The sequence below is a fragment of the Euprymna scolopes genome, chromosome 29 (assembly GCF_053919585.1).
Source record: "Euprymna scolopes isolate OS-2025 chromosome 29, ASM5391958v1, whole genome shotgun sequence".
NCBI lineage: Eukaryota > Metazoa > Mollusca > Cephalopoda > Sepiida > Sepiolidae > Euprymna > Euprymna scolopes.
In genome coordinates this window covers 25570347-25590381 of record NC_136510.1, presented here as the reverse complement: position 1 = coordinate 25590381, position 20035 = coordinate 25570347, and the positions used below count along the sequence as shown (strand labels likewise).

Sequence of the window (20035 nt, the reverse complement as noted above, 5' to 3'; positions counted from 1 at the left end):
CACGTCAGTACAGTTGGGGAAGCAGTGACCTGGAATGGAATTCCAAAGTCTAGCGGTTCTGAGGAAGAAACAACTGGAGTAGAAAGATCTTTTACATCTAGGGATCTCTACAGTGTGGGGGTGGGATTTAGCTGCCTGTCGGGTTTGTCAAGGGTGTTTATGTCGTGGGGGCACAAGTGCTTGCAGTTCGTCAGAGCATTCACCATTAAAATACTTGTAGAACAGGCAGAGCGATGCAACATTTCATCGATGGGACAGAGGCTGAAGCTTAGATGACAGTTCAGGGCCTATCAGATTGGCGACTCTCTTTTGAACCGTGTCTAGAGAGACTCGTAGCAGATGCACCAGCCCAAATATGACAGCAATACTCCATACATGGGTGAATGGTGGCCTTATAGAGATACAGGATACTTTCAGGTATCAGTAGTTTCTAGCAAGGTAAAGAGAGCCTACCTTCTTCGCAGCACCCCTGGTAATGCTTTCAATGTAATTGTTCCAACTCATGCTTCCAGTGAACGTTAGGCCAAGTAGTTTGAAAGATGTACTCTCAGATAAAGAGTCGTTAGCCATTGTTATTGGTGGTAGAGAAGATTTCTTGTAATTATTGAAGGAAACTAGTTTAGTTTTGGCGGCATTGAACGTGATCATCCATTTTTGTCCCCATTCCACTACAGATAGGAGGTCATCCTCTAGTGTTCCTACCATTTCTTTAGATATGTGTTCATTTGTTTTCCAATCGTGCCTATTATAGAGTGTGGTGTCATCAGCATATATACCCATCTCAGAGGCAATTTTGTCGGCGAGGTCATTTATGAATATTAGAAACAATAGAGGTCATTTATGAATATTAGAAACAATAGAGGTCATTTATGAATATTAGAAACAATAGAGGTCCAAGGATAGATCCTTGGGGTACTCCTGCATTTATATCATATTGTTTAGATGTACAACCGTCGAGGACAACCTAAATTTTTCTCTTATCTAAGAAGGATTTAATTATGTTAAGTATTCTACCAGTGATACCATATGATCTAATTTTCCTGAGAAGACCCTCATGCCATACCCTGTCAAAAGCCTTAGATATATCTGCTCTGCCCCACTTATACTTATTGGTATATACATTCAGAGATTATAGTTAGGATGTCTGCTGTGGAACAGGCTTGTCTAAATCCATATTGTTGGTCAGTCAGAAGTTTAGCATCTGTAAGGTGATGGACTAGAGCATGGTTAATTAAGGTCTCAAATATTTTGGCAAAAAGTGGGAGGAGGCTAATGGGCGATAATTTAATGGGTCAGTTCTTTCACCAGAATTCTTGAATACTGGTACCACAGAGGCAGTTTTCCAACAACCCAGAAAGAAAGATTCATTAAGGTATTTGTTGTAGAGTTTGGAGAGAACTGGAGCTACTTCGGCTGAGCACTTTTTTAATAGCATAGTTGGGATGAGATCGGGTCCACATGCTTATGAAGTGTCAAGGTTTTTTATGATAGCATGCACCTGAGCAGGGGTAATTTTCAGATCGTCTAGCATGGCATCTGTCCACATAGGAAAGTCAGATAGGGGGTGGTTGAGAGGGTCCAAGTGTGGAGTTGGAGGCGAACCGACTGGCAAGCATGTTAGTCTTCTCGGTTGCTGAGCAAACAACCTCGTGATTGTTGGATAGTGGGAGAATTGTTGATTGCCCATTATTTACTACACTGTTGTAGATTTTCCAGAAGTCACGAGTTCCTAATTTTTGTGCTTCAATGCGTTTTTTCGTGTTTTCAGTAAATTCTCTCTTAGCTGTCGCTATTTCTTTCTTAATGTTACTTCTAGCTTCTATATACTTCTGTCTGTTTGAACTGGACTTATGTCAGTTTGTACCACGGCGCCTCCGCGTAGAAGTTGTTGTTGTTGTTCTTTGGTCGAGTGGTCAGCGTTGATCGTCTTTGGCGTTGACTCGTCGACAATCGTCCACTGGTCTGCCCTCGCCGTCCGCAACGCAGGTTCCAGACAGCTCGAGTTCCTCCAGTGAAGTGACCATACACTGCCCCACCCCACGTTGTGTTCTTTTAAGTGTAAGGCAGCGACGTTTCACACCTGCAAGGAAAAAGGTTAAACACACGGACGACCGGAGACGCTGGCACAAAAGTAAAATAAAACAGAACACTGTTTTATATATGTAGATAATAAAAGAAATCTTTATCCTGTGTTTTTTTTCAAAGTCAAATAACTGCACAGTCGAACGAAGGGAGTGAGTGTGTAATTGGTAATATGGCGACTCGGCTGGGTTCCGATCTCAAGGCAGCTGGTCTTTGGAAAATGATCGGCAACGATTAGGATGGTAAATTCGTTTCTCAATCTAACCGACCGGGAGGCTGGCTGACCAGTTCGAAAATGCGCGCAGATCCGTAAAACGGGGTGTTTAAATAATAAAACCTTGCTTGGCAATTCCTTTCAAATGTCATTTTCTTGCCAAATTACATTACTCAAGGCTCTTATCGTATAAATCTGCTTAGGTAACCAAAACTCTCGGTACGGAGGGGAATTCCCTCTTAATGGTTATCTGCGTCATAACTCGAGGGGCGGTCCCCTCACCTCCAACTACCGTGGAGTCGATCCTCTTACCATTCCCAGTGACGTATGCTAGGGGCTGGTCCTGATTCTCCAACCACCTCGGAATTAATCCTCTCACTATTCCCAGTGACGTCACCCGGGCGTTTCTCTACTTCTTCACCTTAGATCCTCGGATATGTGGGTGAACGGCGGGGTCTATATTAATACTAATTAATATTTCTTTATCTATTTCCGCAAGGAAATACAGTTTCTCCAAACAACATTATTCAGTGGCCGACATGTGGCCATTACCTGTCAACACGCGTCGGCTTATTGTAACTTCTGGCCGACAATCTTTTCCCAAAATATCTTTCTCAAAACAACATTGTCGCAATGGCTCTTCTCCGGGCCATTAATTATATCAACACGGGAACATATGTCCCAGGAAAACGGAAAAAGTCCCTTTTTTCAAAACAGCCATTATCTATAACTTTGCCAACTCAGCATCTGTCTCGTCAAATTCTATTTCCTCGGTCATCCATCTCAACTTCTTATCAATACGGGAACATACGTCCCAGGAAAAACGAAAGTCTTTTCAAACAGTCATTATCTATGAATTTGGCTAATTCAGCATTTGTCTCGTCAAATTCTTTTTCCTCGGCCATTCATTTCAATTTCTTATCTTATTTTATTTACCCAGGATCGGCAATGGCTACCGCCATCCAGGTCTGTTCTGTACCTAGTAACCCAGCCAAGTACTTACGGTCTGTTAACTCTTTCAGACCAGAGTCCTATCCTAATATTGTCACAAGTTAAATTTGCGGTATGCATGCTGCCTTTGAGCAATGGCAGTTGCGCAAGTAGAAGTAAACGATTGGGGATAGTGGGGCTTGCTATAAAATTTCCGCATAGGAACATGTGCTTCAATTGCAGTTTTGAACCATTCAGTGGTCTCATTTGCACACTGTTCAGCAGGAAAAGAAAAAATATTTCCCCATGGGGCATCTCTGATAAAATCAGTGATGGCTTCCCAGTCAGCCTTTTTATAATATCTTGTTTTGAGCACTGGCTTTTCAGTTTTGGCTCTAGAGTTTAGGGCGATTTCAACCATTATCACTGCATGATCAATGTTCCCAAGTGGGATGTCGGCATTCGTTATACAATCATCGGGAACTGTGGTCGAAAACAGATCTAGAAGTGATGTGCGTTGTTCTTGCTGGTCAGGGGAACAAGTTGGAAACGTAACCATTTGTGATAGGGAGTGAAATATAGAGAAGCTATGTGTTGTGCTGTACCCTGCATCTGTGTAAGTATAGAATCCAAGCCAGTTTTTGTGGTGGACATTAAAGTCACCAAATACATGTACTTGTGCGCTAGTGTCGAGGGAGAGTGCTGTGTCTATTCTGTCAGAGGCTTTGTTTATTATGGTGCAATCCTGGGTCGAGGGAGAGCGGTAGAAAAAATAAAAGTAGTTAATGTTGCGTTGTATGTTTAGTCTAAAGAACATAAAGGCTTGATCGTCTGATTCTAGGTTTATTTCTCTAGTCAAGGAGAGGGTATTACGAATGTAAACTCTAAGTCCCTGCATATGTCTGTCAGAGTCCTTACGGCAGAGTGGGAGATATCCAGGCATGTTAAAGTAGTTAGAGGGGATGGAGAAGTGTAGATTAGTCTCACTTAGTGCTAAGATATCCGGGGTATTTGTTAGGCGAAATGCTTCAACATCAGCTAAATTAGTTCTAAGCCCACGGATGTTCGTGAATGCAAGCCTCAAGGGAGGAGGCAAGTTGGATTTGTTTGACCTTAAGCCTGGTTTAAGCTTATTTTTAGATTGTACTGTCATCATATTTTTTAAGAGTTTCAGTTTAGGTAAGGGGGAACTGAACAAGAGGTTATGCAGAGTATCAGACATGAAACACAAGTAGACCATCAGCTGACCTTTCTTCAACTAGGATTGTGGCCTCCGGAAAGCCCACCGGGGATGAGTGCAGGATCCCTTTCCATGCGCGGCATGGCACTACAAACAACCTGATATTATACAACTGTTGATGGAGCAGTCACTCTAAGTGCTACCAAAGAGTTAGGACTTCTGTACTACCAGTCAGAAACAGCAGCCAGGAACTGTCAATCCGGTACACTCAACCCATCAGAAGGTCAACCCAATCTAATTGCACAGGCATATGTGGTACTCAAACACTCCCAAGTGCACAGTTTTGAGGGGTGGGATGTGTCGGGAGTGGGGAAAACTACGTTCATTGCCCTAGACAAAAAACAAGATCTACCACTGAGTGTTTCTGTTGAATCACTGTAATAGCATCTCTGCGCCTGACTAATAGGTAAAGAAAGAGTATGGAAGCCGGGCGAGAGGTAGAGCCTATCTACTCCTTAAGCAATTTAGGTTTGCAAACCGGTAATTTGTTTGAGTCACCAGCTTTAGGAAGGTTGTCATCCAAGATTGAAGAGGCCTCCCTCCCCTTTGGTTTAGTTTTAGAGTTTTCCTTCTCCTAGACGGATGATCTGGGAAGATCTACTGGGTCTGTCAGCACTGAGAGGGTTTGCTCTGATCCTGGGTCCTAATCCAGGTATTTCTGCGACCCCTGCATGGTTAGTTGATGTTACTGGATTAGTTTGTGGAGGTTATATATCTGCTGAATAGTTACACTCCTCGAAGTGATTTAGGGACATTGCTATTTCATTGTTACTGGATAAACGGGGTAAGTACGGCTCATGCAGTGGAAGCAACTATGTAAGCAATCTTGTTAGAAAGGAGTTAATGTGGTTTAAGGCTTTTCCTTTATATTTTTTTATTTTATTTTCTTTATATGTTAGCTTAGGTATACGATAACGTTACAGTATGAGTAAATATTAAGAATTGAACTAAGAATTGTGCCCAATCTCTGTATATTTTAGATGACAGGAGGATAAAGATGTAAGTGTAATACAGTACGGGTAAAACAGGAGGTAAGTTTTGAGTCATGTGTAATTAGGTAAATAAATATATGGGCAAGTTTTCAGTAGATGTGAATAAGTTGAAGTTGTAGGTATTAAGTATGTTTCTATTATTGAAGGAAGATAATTTCAACTTTCGATTAAGAGTCATGGGACATTTTGCATAACAAGGAGTATCGGTTTCGTATTAATCATTGCAAAACTATCTAGGAGGAGACATAGTTATGTAATGCAGATTGCTTTGCTTCTGATCACATACTTTGGCTGTTATATACCTAACTGAATAGGAATGAATAATGCATGTCTTGGAGATAGAAATGTATAGATGTTTAGTGATGACTATTAAGTATGTGAAGGTTAAGGGCTGGAAGTTAAAGATTCCACTACAAAGGCGTGTGCAATGTAGGAGTTTTAGTGGCAGCTTGGGGGGGATAGAGCAGATTGTTAGCTTTCAAGAGATGAGGGTTATTAACTTACCAATTACAGTAGATTTCCATTAGGATTTAGAGTTTCAAGTAAAGTTTGGTTGGGGGGGGGTAAGCATGCAAGTTAGACAAAGGCAGTCGCCTTGGTATATTGGAATTACGTAGCTAGCTGTCAGGTGTTTTTTCAGTTATAAGAGAAACAATTAGTTGATGGTGTTTCGGAATTCGTATTTATAGGCAGTCATTAAGGTCAGGCACAAAGCATTGTATCTATTTAGAAAATAGCCCTAGTAACACAGCTAAGATAACTGTATATTTCAGTTACAAATATAGTGAAAGTTAAATATAAGTATAGATATCAAGGAGGCCACTTTATTAATACAATATAATACATACGGTAATTGCAGATATTAAGTATACTACTTAAAGTTCTTCTGACTTCTACAGTAGAAAAAAAAATCCTTGCTTCTGTTAAGTTAAGAAATCTGTCTTGCCTAAGCTTTCCAATTTTTTGAGTCGAATTTTAAGAACTACACAAGAAGGCTTGCAAGGAAACACGAAGAGATAAAGACAATATATATGTGTATAATTAAAATACATTATAATTAAAAAATAAAATAAATTTAAAAGAGAAAAAGTATAAACAACAGTTGGCAAGAAAAAGTAAAAAACAAAAAAAAAAACAGTTGACATTTTGTTAGGATTAGGATGGGTTAGGTACACTTAACTTGCTTGGGACATCTTGACTTCTTGTGCAGGCGAATACTGGCTTTACAGAGATATATGATGTTTCTCTGCTTATCTCGGCATTGTTTTCAGTCGTCCTGAATTCTCCTTGCCACTGGACTTAAGCAGTGCCAATTCAGGAGAGGTGTAGTTGGGGACTATGCAACCCTTCCCACACGACTACACATGCAGTTGCCCCCTCCATCCCCCCACCACCCACAGAGGTATCCTTTGTCTTTCGAGACTGAACGAAGGCATCGATATAACGTTTCTGAATTTTTGAGATGAAAATTGGTTATTCGTATTATTTGGACTCATCGGACTATTGTTCTCATCTTGAGTGTGATTTTTACCGAAACGTTTATAGACCGAAGCTTTGTGAAAATCACACTCATGATACTAGCAAGTTTTATTATTACTGGCATGTGTTGGACAGAAATTGGCTTGCAAACTGTCCTATCTCTGTCCAAGTCTTTATTTTTCCCTCCTTTTCTCGTCCATAAAGATACATACAGCATAATCATGTTGATACACTTGTTTCCGTTAGATCACAAAAGTTAAGCAATGTTGAACCTGGCCATTACTAAAATGGGTGACCATTTGGTAATATCAGATGCTATATGGTGCTTGGAGTTTGAAGAAAGGTGGGCGCCGCCAGGCTGTTTCTTGCCCAAGACATACTGCATGAAATAATGCAGTGCCCACACAACCCAGGAGGGTTACGGGACTTGTCACATCACTCTCGTCCATGCTGAGGATGATGATTATATCATCTCGCCTTGGTCGATCAGGATCCTCTGACGGCATTTTTTTTTTTTATTAATGATAATAAGGATAGTTATTCATTCCTGCCATGTCTGTGTATAAAATAGTTGGAATTGCCTTCCGGTGTGTTTTTCACAAGCCTGAAACCCAAATTAAATATCATCATACTTCGAGTGTTGTACAAAAGATCCAAAGTGGACCTTGAACTTACTTTCAGTGACCTCATAACTCTAGCTGCCCCTATTTTATCCTTTAGGCCTCACATTCCGTGAGTGATGTTTCTGACAAAGAGGGAAAAATTGCTGTTTTCTGGGTCGGAATCTATCCACCTAATACTTGTCGTTTGATAATTTTTAACCTTGAATTATTTTACATCAAATGGCTTTATGTGTTGTCTGGAACGATTTCTATAAAAAAAAAATGTTAATGTTTCTCCACAGATTTTAAAGATGTCTACTAGTCCACTTACTTCACTCCTTGAACAGTCAGCAGCATGTTTGCCTTAAATAGTATCCACTTCCTGTATTCAAGGGGAATAACTTAACAATCTGTCTCTTGGAATTTTTCATACTGGAGATTATTTGTAATTGCAAAAAAAAAACAGATTAGAATGACCATTCTTTCTGCCATCACATCGATCGATTTTTTTCTTCAATTTGAACAGTGAACGCTTTTGGACGATTTGATGATTTTTTTTTTTTTTTTTCGAATTAAAACTGTTTACAAACAAATGCGAGAAAGGTGAAAATTTAATAGCGTTACAATAATTAATTCTCAATCCTCACTAAACTATGTACCCATTTTTTTTTTTTTTCTTCCTTTAAAGATTGTAACGCTGGGTATGGGACAGCTAAACCAGTTGCCAGCATTGCCCTGCTTTCTATTGAAACCAACCGAGAGCTCTTTTTAGTATCCTTGTTGTTCCCTTAAGTGCAATTGTCTGGATCTCTTTTGCACTTGGTTCACCAGGAATATTAGTTAGGTAGGACTTCAGGTTCTTCTCCATAAGCCCTGTATATGGTATACAGGGTGATCCAAAAAAAACAGAAGACATTCAATTGTTTTTCTGAGCATTTTCCAGTCAACGGAGAAAAAAAAGGCCAAAGATCCTAGTGTTTTGATGTGATGTTTTGAATATAATGAACTAGTTATGACCAAAGTTTCATTTCATTCGGACAAAACACTAAGAAACGGGGCCTAATTAGAGTTGGGGCCCGTTTTTTTGGCGGGGTCACCCTATAATTGATATCTTAAGATTCCAGTTTCTTTTCATATCATACATGATTATGAAATCATTGATGGTGAGTTCAAATCCTATTGGATCAATACTTGAGGCAACATCACTTGGAGAAGGTGCACCATTCCTTGTAAAAGATAGTGTCGATTAATCATACCGGGGAGGACTTCTTTGGGCCATGAATACAAAATGTGATTTTTAAATATTTAGTCAGGATTTATTTGTAGGGAAAATTATCCTCACACCAGGTTGTCCTGACAAAACCGTGTACAGGAAGACCTTAGACAGTCAAGGATAGAGTCTAGTAGGCGTTCAAAATCTCAGTCGGTTTACGTTTTAATAACTTTTTTGCCTTTTTTCATTGTTTCAAGGTCTTCATCAGTGATTTATGCTAAATTATCTGCCTGTCACAATGTGAACAGTTTTTTTGTATACGATTATTTGACTGCTAACTTTTAGTTGGTGGCAGAAATTGTGACCTCATGTCTTTTCCCGACAGTATCTAACTACTTTTTTTTTTTTTTTTTTTTTTTTTTTTACACAGTGATCACCACTTATCAAGGCCCGGAAGCCACTCAGGGATAAGGGTTATATATAAAAGGCACTTTGTTTGTGCATTTATGCGAGTTTATTCCCTATGGACTCAAAAATGACTCGGCTTAATTTTTGGAATTTTCCACAGATGTACTTTATATGCCTGGGAGTGTTCTCCTATAGGCTGTGTGTTGGAATACTTCTGAAAAGTATCGAAAATTAATATTAATAATATCCCATTAAGAAGGAACAGTTTGATTTTGACAAAAGTCCACACTTTTATACGACCTTACATCACAAGTGCATTTGAAAAGCTTTATCAACACACAAGCAGAAGGGCCCGGTACATAAAATCAACAGTAGGTTCTTTGAGTGAGGGGCACATTTTAAATGAATGGAACTATGATACTTGATTTCTGCATTTTAAACTTTAATTCAAGACATTATATAAACATAATTTCATAAAATCAACAGTAGGTTCTCTACAGTGCAATGTACACTACAATGTATTCTTGATTAAGTCACTGTGAGGAGATACATGTGCTTCCTCCCACATCCTGGTGGGTTCTCGAGTACAGCTGGCAATCAATTGATGAATGGGCAATTTCACTGATTTCGATGACAATAAAAGTATTGGAAGTGTGGAACATTTATTGATCATCATTCAATCCCAGGCAACGTCGGGTCTCCCTTGTTAGTTTGTGTATAAATGACATAAATTGATACATCAGGTCAGGCCTTCACCTTCCCCAAAATCTGTGGATGTCATACGTTAGTAGTATGTTTTTTAGTGTTATTTTCACATTTCAGTCAACCTTCTCCGGGTGTGTCTTTTCAAACTCTGGAATTTTTCTGTAAAACTCTGGAATCTGCACAAAATCTTGAACTGCTTTTTGCACAGGTATATCTTGAAATCTTAAACAGAACCCTTTATTTAATTCAGACGGGTAGCATGTTCTCATTCCATCAGCCATGAGCAGGTAGAAGTACTAAGTAATTAACAATTGTATTTTGAGTATCACTCGCATTGAGGATTGAACCTTTTACTTCAAGAAGAGTGTAATTTACAACTGAATTACAAAGTACTTTATCCATTACGCCATGGACCTTCTTTGCCTTTGACAATATGACAGATAATTTAACATAAATCAATGATTTATTGTATACTTGTCCATAGTTTCAGTAGACAAATAGTGATTTCATACATTTTCCCGAGAGTATTAGTGTGTAAATGACACAAATCAATATATTTTGAATTTGAATAATCATTAAGTTTATCCCTCACCTATCCTAAAATTTTCTGATGTCGTACTTCAGTAATTAATGACAGAGAAGAATGTAAAAAAAAAAAAGATTTTTTGTGGCTCCTAACCAATGATGGGTACTTCTACTAGTTTCTTATCATTTTTTTTTTTTTTTTAACAGGGAAGCATTAAACAAGTATGGAGCTGGAGCTGGAGGCACCCGAAATATATCAGGGAATTCACCTCTGCACGAAACTCTTGAAAAAGAGTTGGCATCCCTTCACCAGAAAGAGGCTGCGTTGTTGTTCACGTCTTGTTATGTTGCAAATGATACGACGCTTTGCACGTTAGGCAAACATCTCCCTGGTAAGTGGAAAGAGTTTGGATATTATAACATGATAAAAACCTATCCTCCTGCAGTCAAAGATATAACTTAAGGAAGACTGTAGTGTTCACCAATACATAAGTGTAGTTCTAGGTGGCTCCGATTTGAACACCCACAGAAGCCCAATAGCATGGTCTTGGTCACTTCTACGATGATAGGGCTGATGTGAGATTCCAGTAGTTCTTGTCTCAAAAGTGGTTTGCTCGTGAAGGAAAAAAAAAAATAAATGTATAAAAAACAAAAATAAATAAAAAAAAATAAAAATAAAAAGTCCAATGTATATGACTCAGTCTCTAGGGAGAATATACGCTACAGGCTGGATGGCGGACAGTAGTATGGCAATCCTTTCCTTTTGCTGGCTGTTCGCTGAAAAAGATTACTTTAATTTGGTATCATTTATCTGCAGTTAATTCACAAGTTGACAAGTGATGAATAACCGATTCTGATGCAAGTTTTAGTTTTGTTGTAAGGATTAATTATTAAAATAATTTTGATTACAAACAAAATGTTATTTATGTACAATTATCAACAGAAAAAAGATAAAATAAAAATATATACCATATTTTTATTTTTTTCATCGCAGTCTACTAATTAGTAACTCAAACAGGACCTTTGTTGTTTTTTAACATCTTCTCTCGTTACCGGTCGGTCAATGAATGGAGGGTGTTTTTGCACGGGGTGATGGTGGACTGTAATTGCAAACTCCCAACTGACAACAACAACAACTGATTGTAGCCCACTCTGCAGCTCCTTTTAAAGGAAGAGGTGGGTAAGGTTTGAGCTGGTCTGGGTTTCTCATCCAACCAATGCCTGTTCATTACGCCATACTCTGATTCGCCCTGATTGACTAATTGGCCACATCACCTATGCATATTAATTAGGTGATTTCCCCGATAGACTAAACTTTTCCATTATCTGGATTCCCACACAAGCCAAATCCTGGCCTTAACCTTTAGGGTCACTTCAAGACAAAACATGGTTAGATAACACACAACAATCCTATTCACAGAACAATATTATTAATGTTCCCAAAATTGTTTTTTTTTTTTTTTCTTGTATTTTGTACCAGCTATCAAGTCGTTTTTAACCCGCAAAGGCATCTGGTGGTATTCCAGGAGGGCAATTTCGACCATTATAGGTGGTTGGCTCACAATATTTTTCTAATTATTTATCATTGTCTTTTATTAATAAGTATGTTGCTATGAAACAGGCGGTGTCAAGAATTGTGCATGTCAACATACTTAAAGGAATAAAGGGTAAGATGGTCAACATATTTGAATTTAAAATATAGACTTTTGTCATTTATTTACTATTTTTATGTATTTGTGGAGGAAGATAACTTACAGAAGTTATATGAATGTAAAATTGTATTATATAGATATAACTTTATCATCCTTCTTCCATAGGTAGGTGTTATTCATTTTGCTTATTTGTTATTTTTCAGGTGTGCAAATCTTCTCTGATGCAGGCAACCATGCCTCTATGATCCAAGGTGTCCTTAACAGCCGTGCGCCGAAGCATATATTCAAACACAATGACCCTCTACATTTAGAGGATTTACTCAGAAAAGCCGATCCAAATATACCAAAAATCGTGGCCTTTGAAACGGTTCATTCTATGACAGGCGAGTTAGTTTAAGATGTCATGCATTTCTTTTTTTCAATGTGACCATACCATCAAAGTCTCCTGCACACTCACCAGAGTTAATCTTCTGCCTACGTTTTCTTTGGCCTTTGATTGCCAACTGACCCTGCTTCTTCAACTGTTTTATTGTTCTATTAAACAAAGAATTCTTATCCATTCTTTCATTCATTCGGTTTATCATCCATTTTAATCCTGACATGTGTTAGACGGCTTTTAGAAATCGACTTCCAAACTAACCTATCTCTGCCCAAGTTTTTATTTATCCCTCATTCTCTCAAATCCATCCTTAATACTTCCTTCCATGTTTCCTTCGACTTTCCCCTGTGAACTGACCCTTCTACGTCAGCCGTTGTTTATTCACTCATCACAGAATGCTCATCTAACCCGAATAATGTACCTCTGATATGTGCGTGGCCTTCTGAAATCACAATGATTCCCCCACCCCCCACTTCCAATATGAAATTTAATGTAAAATAATCCACCCGTTTATGGATTATTCTTGCATTTTGGGACAGGTAACCCCCCCCCCCCCAAAAAAAAAATGTTTTGTTATGAGTAATAAATTCTGTGCATTTGTTGAGGATGAGGAAGGATCAGGCTGAAAAAAGAAATGTATATGAGTTGTTACATAATTATTCTTCTTCTTTCTGAAGATGAGGTTTACCTTGAAAATTCAAAGAATATAAAACCATATTATGTTGACAAATAAATAACTTATAAATGGCAATATTGAAAGGTTTCAATAATTTTCAGTTATCCTTTTTATTTTGTCTTGTATCAGTGTTTTTCTACAAAACCACATTGTCATAGCCTTCAAGCATAACGCCTTGCAAAATAAGATTTGTAAAAATAAAATTTCTCAAAAATGGAAACAATTATAAAAAGGTATTGGTATGGCATTTTATTTTGATTTGCTAAACACTCTCTCTCTCTCCCTATATATATATATATATATATATATATATATATATATATATTCAAAATGGCGTAATATAAACATATAAGTTATTTACAACTTCTCTTCCAATTTTTGAATTTTTAATCATGTCAAAACGCGCTTTATTTCCTTTTGATTGATTGATTGTTGCTATTTCTTTTGCTAAGTTGAGGGCAAAATAGATTCACTAATTGATATAATAATTAAGTGATTGATTTTGTGCTATGAAACAGATACTGTCAGGAATTGTAAATGTCAACTGAATTAAAGGAATAAATTATAAGATGGTCAACATTATGAACTTTGGAATATAGTCTTTTCTCATTCATTCATTATATTGCTCTATAATTACATTGAGCTTCTTAAATAAGGATTAGTATATATTATAAGCAAATAAAGTATATTTCCACAGAAATATATATATATATATACTAGCATGCTGCCCTGCATTGCCCGGTTGTAAAATACACATAAATATATTTTAATTTATGCAGATTTTGTATTTATTATTATAGAGACAATTCTTTATTGATTATTGATGGACATGTGACTTGGTTTATTCTTTTTTATCTCTCTCTCTCTCTCTCTCTCTCTCTCTCTCTCTCTATCTATATATATATATATATATATATATATATATATATATATATATATATATATACTAGCATTTAAGCCCAACGTTGTCCGGGTGTTTGGAGGTGTATGCTGAGCAAAAAAACAAAAACGGTCAGTTTTTTTAAATTTGACCCCTATTATGACCCCCTTAACATTTATTGTTTTGGGTTCAAATAGAGTTATTAAGTTAGATCCATTTCCAAGGAACTTATATCTAAAATTTCAAGTGTTTAGACCCCAAATTGTTGGAGGAGTTTGGTAGAGTTCTGAAAGGTCAAATCGTTGCATTTTGACCCATTTAACAGCCAAATTTCTGGCCGAAAACTGATCACATAGATTTTCCCAAATCTCAGTACCCTGTATATCAAATTTCTGAAAATTGACAGAGTTATTGTGAAGTAAAATGTACACAGACACACAGACATGTTCATTTTTATAGATATATATAGATATGCGCACACACACACACAAGGCAGTTGGATTTTCACACACACTCATATATATATATATATATATATATAAAAGATTCCAACAAGCAAGGACGGCCAGATGGTCTACAGAGTTTTATAATTAATAATTATAAAAATATATATATGTGTGTGTGTGTGTGTGTATATATATATATATATATATATATATATTTATCTGGCTGAGATAATTTTATAAATATTAATTCTTTAATATTTATAATTTACTTTAATTTTACCATCTTGGATCATTTTGGTAAATTCAATTGTAATTTTCATTTTATTTTATATATATATATATAGGGTGTCCATAAAGTCTGGCTACAGACTTTGTGGAAGCATCCTGTAGCCAAACTTTGTGGGCACCCTATATATATATATATATATATATATATATATATATAGGATGCTTCCACAAAGTCTGGCTACATAATGTAGCCAGACTTTTTGGACACCCTGTGTGTGTGTGTATATATATATATATATATTTTGATGTTTTTCTTATCTTTAGGTGCTGTTTGTCCTTTAGAGGAACTGTGTGATGTTGCACACAAATACGGAGCACTTACCTTTGTAGATGAGGTGCATGCAGTTGGCCTTTATGGCGAAAATGGTGCTGGTATTGGTGACAGGGATAATGTTATGCACAAAATGGATATGATCACGGGAACATTAGGTAAGCAGATGCCACATTTGGATTTATTCATTATTTCGATTGTAGCTGAGTGAGGCAATGAACCATACTTGTGTACTCTCTTGAATAACATCCGGGAACTAGTGAGATGGCTTCTGATTGGTTAAATCTCAATCAAAATTATGTGTTTGCTCCAATCAAACAGATATTTTAAATACCATTAATGTTTACATATGTATTGTTTTTTCTTTCTTAGGAATAAGTATGAATTATCAACTGTTAACTATTCTGCACTTTTGCTAAAAATGCTTACAAAATTTTTTTTTTTTTTTTTACTAATTAAGTGAACAAAAATGCTGTCGAATTTCAATAAGCATTTCATTTTTCATAAATTCTAAAACTATTTTTATAAAACCTTTTTTTCTTCTCCCTCTCTTACCCTACTCTTCTCCACCTTCTCCAGGCAAGGCATTTGGTAACATGGGCGGCTACATGGCCAGTACTGCGCTGACTATAGACATGATCCGTAGTTATGCGTCTGGGTTCATCTTCACAACATCGTTGCCGCCAACCACTTTAGCTGGAGCCACAACAGCTGTCCGTATCCTGCGAAGTGACGAGGGCAGACAGTTACGCAGCAAGCACCAGTCAAACGTCAAATATCTAAGAGACCGTCTCCTTAGAGTGGGTATTCCAGCCGTTCTTTGTCCGAGTCACATCATACCAATTCATGTAAGTTATGAAGTTTCTATCAAATACATTGTTTAACCATTGTTTACTGGTGTGATATTATCAGTACCGCTCCCCCCCCCCCCCCGAGTATTTGGGAGAAAAAAAGAAAGAGGAAATATGTTTATCAAAACAAAGGTATACGAAATGAGATTGCTAGAAAAACAAAAATCTGGAAAGTTGTTCATAAAAGAACACAAAAGAAAGTTAAAATGGGATTGTTGATCAGGATGTGGATGTAACAGGGACACAGAAGGATTGGATATATGGGAGTCATTCCAAAAGTCTCCAAAATTCAAGAGCTGCGGAGACGGGAGTGGTAACCTTAAAACAAGCAACCTTTCGTGTTCTAGAATTTATTTTTCTACATAGCAACCAGCATTTTCAATTCACTTTTGCCAGGAATTCAATGACACGTCTCTGCTTCTTATGCATGTTCATAACAAGGGAGTTGCTTTCTTAGAATCTCACAGTCAATATCTGAAACAGAGAAATGAAACTTTCAGGTTATGAACACATAAGTTCAGTCATCAGAACACTGCAATTTGAAATCCTCTCTGATTCGTCCGGACAGAATAAAAAAATAGGAGGCATTACTTTTGGAATGCCCCTCGTATATTTAGAGGAGTTTTGTGATAGTTAATAACAGTTAGGAACGGTTGGGGACAGTCTTTGGTTTGTGATGGTTGATGACAAGAACACAGAGAACACAGGTTGTAGCTCGGATCAACTGACAAAGAGGCCTCAGCAGACAACTATCAAGTATTCAACAGTGCATGTGAGTTCCATTATAGAAAAGTTGATTTAATTTGAATGAAATAAATATGTGGATCATAGCATGTGAACAGGATCGATGGGATCACATACTAGAGTGTAACTGATATTTGCAGAAAGTATTGAAGTGTGTTTTTTTTTTCGTCCCAATTTTCTGCCACATGTTGCTGAACACAACAATAATATATAACTCGCTAAAATGTCCAAAAGCTTTAGGGAGTGTGGAGCCACCCTTTAATTGCCATTGCTCCCAGGTCCACTATGACACGGAGTGGTAGTACCTGTTAGGGTCCCAACTATGGGTTAAATAGAAGCCAACACAAAAAACATTAAAAAAAAAAAAAACATACTCTATTAAAAAATGATTCTTAAAAATCACTGGATTCGGCATTAAATAACCTGAAAAAGGTTGATATGCCGTAAAAAAAAAAGAAAAAAAAACGTCCACTTAGTGAATATTATAAATTGTTTGCCACCAAATTTGGTTACCATTTTTTTAATCACCGTAATAAGTAAGTTCTTCCTAAAATTAGAATTTTATATGATGTATTTATTGGAGGAGAAAAAGAAACATCGGATGTTTTTAACTGTTAAGATTTCAATTTCTATTACAGCAAAACCAAAAGAAACTTTTTTTGTTCTAATATATATATATATATATATATTTGTATTGTATTGGATTTTCTAGGTGTTAATATTTTGATTTTTATAAGCTGAAAAGCTCATTTAGTTTACATGTTATTTAAACGATCAAAAACACGTGGGACAATGTGTTCTTCCTTGCTGACCTCAATGCTGTTTCTGTGGTTGTGTTCTCTTCTGACCATGTCATCTCTCACATTTGCGGCTGTTGATAGATGCACAGTGGCTCACAAGCATGAAAAATAAAACAAAAAAAAAACCGCACGGTTGGACATGGAAAGCAACCCTCTAATCACTCGGGTCCACATCTACATTTTCTGTCAAGCTCCTCTTCATCAGTTGCCATCAGCTTAACTTGATCTGCTCAGAGCTACAAACTGCATTCAACAGTCCCAGCTCCAAAACAGTCTTAGGTTTGCGACAAATTTCCCCCACTCTTTATCTGTGCCTAAATCAAAACGTGGATTCCATGAACAAAGCTTCTTTCTTAGAACTGCACGCCTGTGGAACTCTGTTCTGTCTGCCTGCTTCCCACCTGACTACAACTTGGATGTTTTCAAGTCCAATGTTAACAAATTCCTAATGAACCGGCCCCTTAAGTAAACACTTCATCAAATCTCCACACTAACGTACTGTACTTGCAATAACCCTTATCCCTGAGTGGCTTCCAGGCCTTGATAAGTGGTGACCACCATGTAAAAAAAAAAAAAAAAAAAAAAAGCTGAAGACAGTTGTAAACTTCATTGCCACTCTTGAACCTGACCGTGAACTCTAAATGTATTTGTTAGATATTGGTAGGCAACCCTGGGAAGAAAAAAGACATTTGACGGGTTGCACACATGCAAATGGATTTAATGTGAAGAATGAGGGATTTTCCACCATTGCCTAACAGAATGCATAATTTGACCCAGAAATATGTGAGAGGATATCAGTCAAAGGATGAAAACAATAGACAGGAAATATTAAACATTCCAAATGATGTTTTTATTATAAATAAAATCGTCACAAAGAAAAAGTCAGAGAGAGGTTGCGTCACCATTTCTTCACCACCCCACAACCATCTAAACCTGCACCACCTTTCAGAAGCATCAAAACACCAGTAATACTTTATAGTCAAAAGCTGATTTGTCGGTGTGAAATAAAAGCAATATATTTATTTTATAGATCAACTGTTATACTTGTTGTTAGTGTGTATATATCATGGAATAGCAATAAAAGTAGATGTTAACAATTATATAGATTGGACAAACGCATTTTGAACAACCAGCCACAGTGAATACATAACCATATTGGCTTCTGTTGTTCGGTCCTTTGTTCCTGTTCACTACCACACCTTGATTAACAATCCTATTTCAGCTTCCTTTTGTGTACCTTGATAAACAACTTTCTATACCGTTGTTCTGCTGGTAAACTTATTTCCTCTTTTTTGTTATATAAATATATATATATTTTTTTTACTTTCTAACGCTTGGATGAGGATGGGGGTGGAATGTCGATAACAGCACACTTACTCATATAAGTGCTTAAATATTAATCTCCTCTTCTTCTTCCTTCCCAGGTTGGTAACCCAAAGTTATCCACATCTATATGTAACGATCTGATGCTTAAGCACAGCATTTACGTCCAAGCGATCAACTACCCGACTGTTCCCCGTGGAGAGGAGAAGCTGCGAGTGGCGGCAACCCCGCATCACACCAAAGAGATGATGGATCACTTTATCGACTGTGTCATGCAGGTGTGGCTCGAGCACGGACTTCCTTTGAATCCAAACACAAGTGAAATATCTGTATAACGTTCGGCTCGATTTAATAGATATTTTTTTTTTTAAGTCTACATTCGCCTACGACTGCTCATTTGTTTATCAAAGAACGAAATTATTATTGAACCACAGATCTGTCGCATATTTCCATTATTTTTTTTTGTTATGTTTGTTTGTTTTTTTTTTTCTGAATAAAAGTTAAAGACATTTGCACTGCAAAATTATAAATTTGTTTTTGTTTTGTTTTTTTCTGCCATTAAACAATGTATTCTTCTTCCTTTCACTATTCACAGAAAGGTGCTTGTTCAGAAAAGTAGTAAAAGTCGAAAAACTGAGTTTCAACTAAAATCGATGGTATCTACTTAATTGTCGAAATTAGTAACATGTCCAACAATTATGAAAAATGATAAAGTAGAAAATTATTAATGAAAATAGTTTATGAACATTTCAGATTATACATAAATAACAAACATGATAAACCAATGGTATCTACTGAATTGATGTGTGGAAATTAGTAACATATCTAAAAATTATGAAAAATGATAAAGTAGAAAATTAATTATTAACTAGCAGGCTGCCCAGTGTGGCCCGGTTGTAAGATACGCTTAAACATGGCAGTTTAATTCATGCAGATTATGTATTTATTATAAGAGAGACAATTCTCTATCAATTATTCTATTGAACCTATAATATAGCAGTGAGATCAATACTAAAATATATATATATATATATATACGAGCAAACAGTTAATAAAACATGTCAAAAAACACTTTGAAAAAGAGTTAAAAATATATTTAATCTGAAAAGGAAACACTAGATAAGTGGATAGTCCTTAATCCGCGGAGTTTCGAAGAAATACTTTCCTTCTCATCAGGTAGAAATTAGCAAAATGTGGAATCGGATTTTGCATGCAAAAGTATTTGATGAAACAACAAGTAAGTCAAAGATCTTACTTGATAAAAAAAAAAAGAAAAATTTGTGGATATATTCTTGTTGGGTAGGAATAGGGATATTTTTGGCAGACAGAGGAAAT

At 36.7% G+C, this 20035-nt stretch overlaps 1 protein-coding gene across 13 annotated transcripts in view; it reads left to right on the top strand.

Annotated features, from left to right (window-relative positions):
• Window positions 1-19230, top strand: part of LOC145252556 (5-aminolevulinate synthase, erythroid-specific, mitochondrial-like) — a 232690-nt gene extending 213460 nt beyond the window's left edge. For all 13 annotated transcript variants that reach the window (XM_080112112.1, XM_080112119.1, XM_080112111.1 and 10 more), the window contains 5 exons: window positions 10598-10782; window positions 12246-12425; window positions 14976-15140; window positions 15562-15830; window positions 18802-19230. In XM_080112112.1, coding sequence (XP_079968238.1) covers window positions 10598-10782; window positions 12246-12425; window positions 14976-15140; window positions 15562-15830; window positions 18802-19035 — 1033 coding nt within the window. In that variant the 3' untranslated portion in view covers window positions 19036-19230. The remainder of the gene's footprint in view (window positions 1-10597; window positions 10783-12245; window positions 12426-14975; window positions 15141-15561; window positions 15831-18801) is intronic.
• The last annotated feature ends 805 nt before the right edge of the window (window positions 19231-20035 follow it).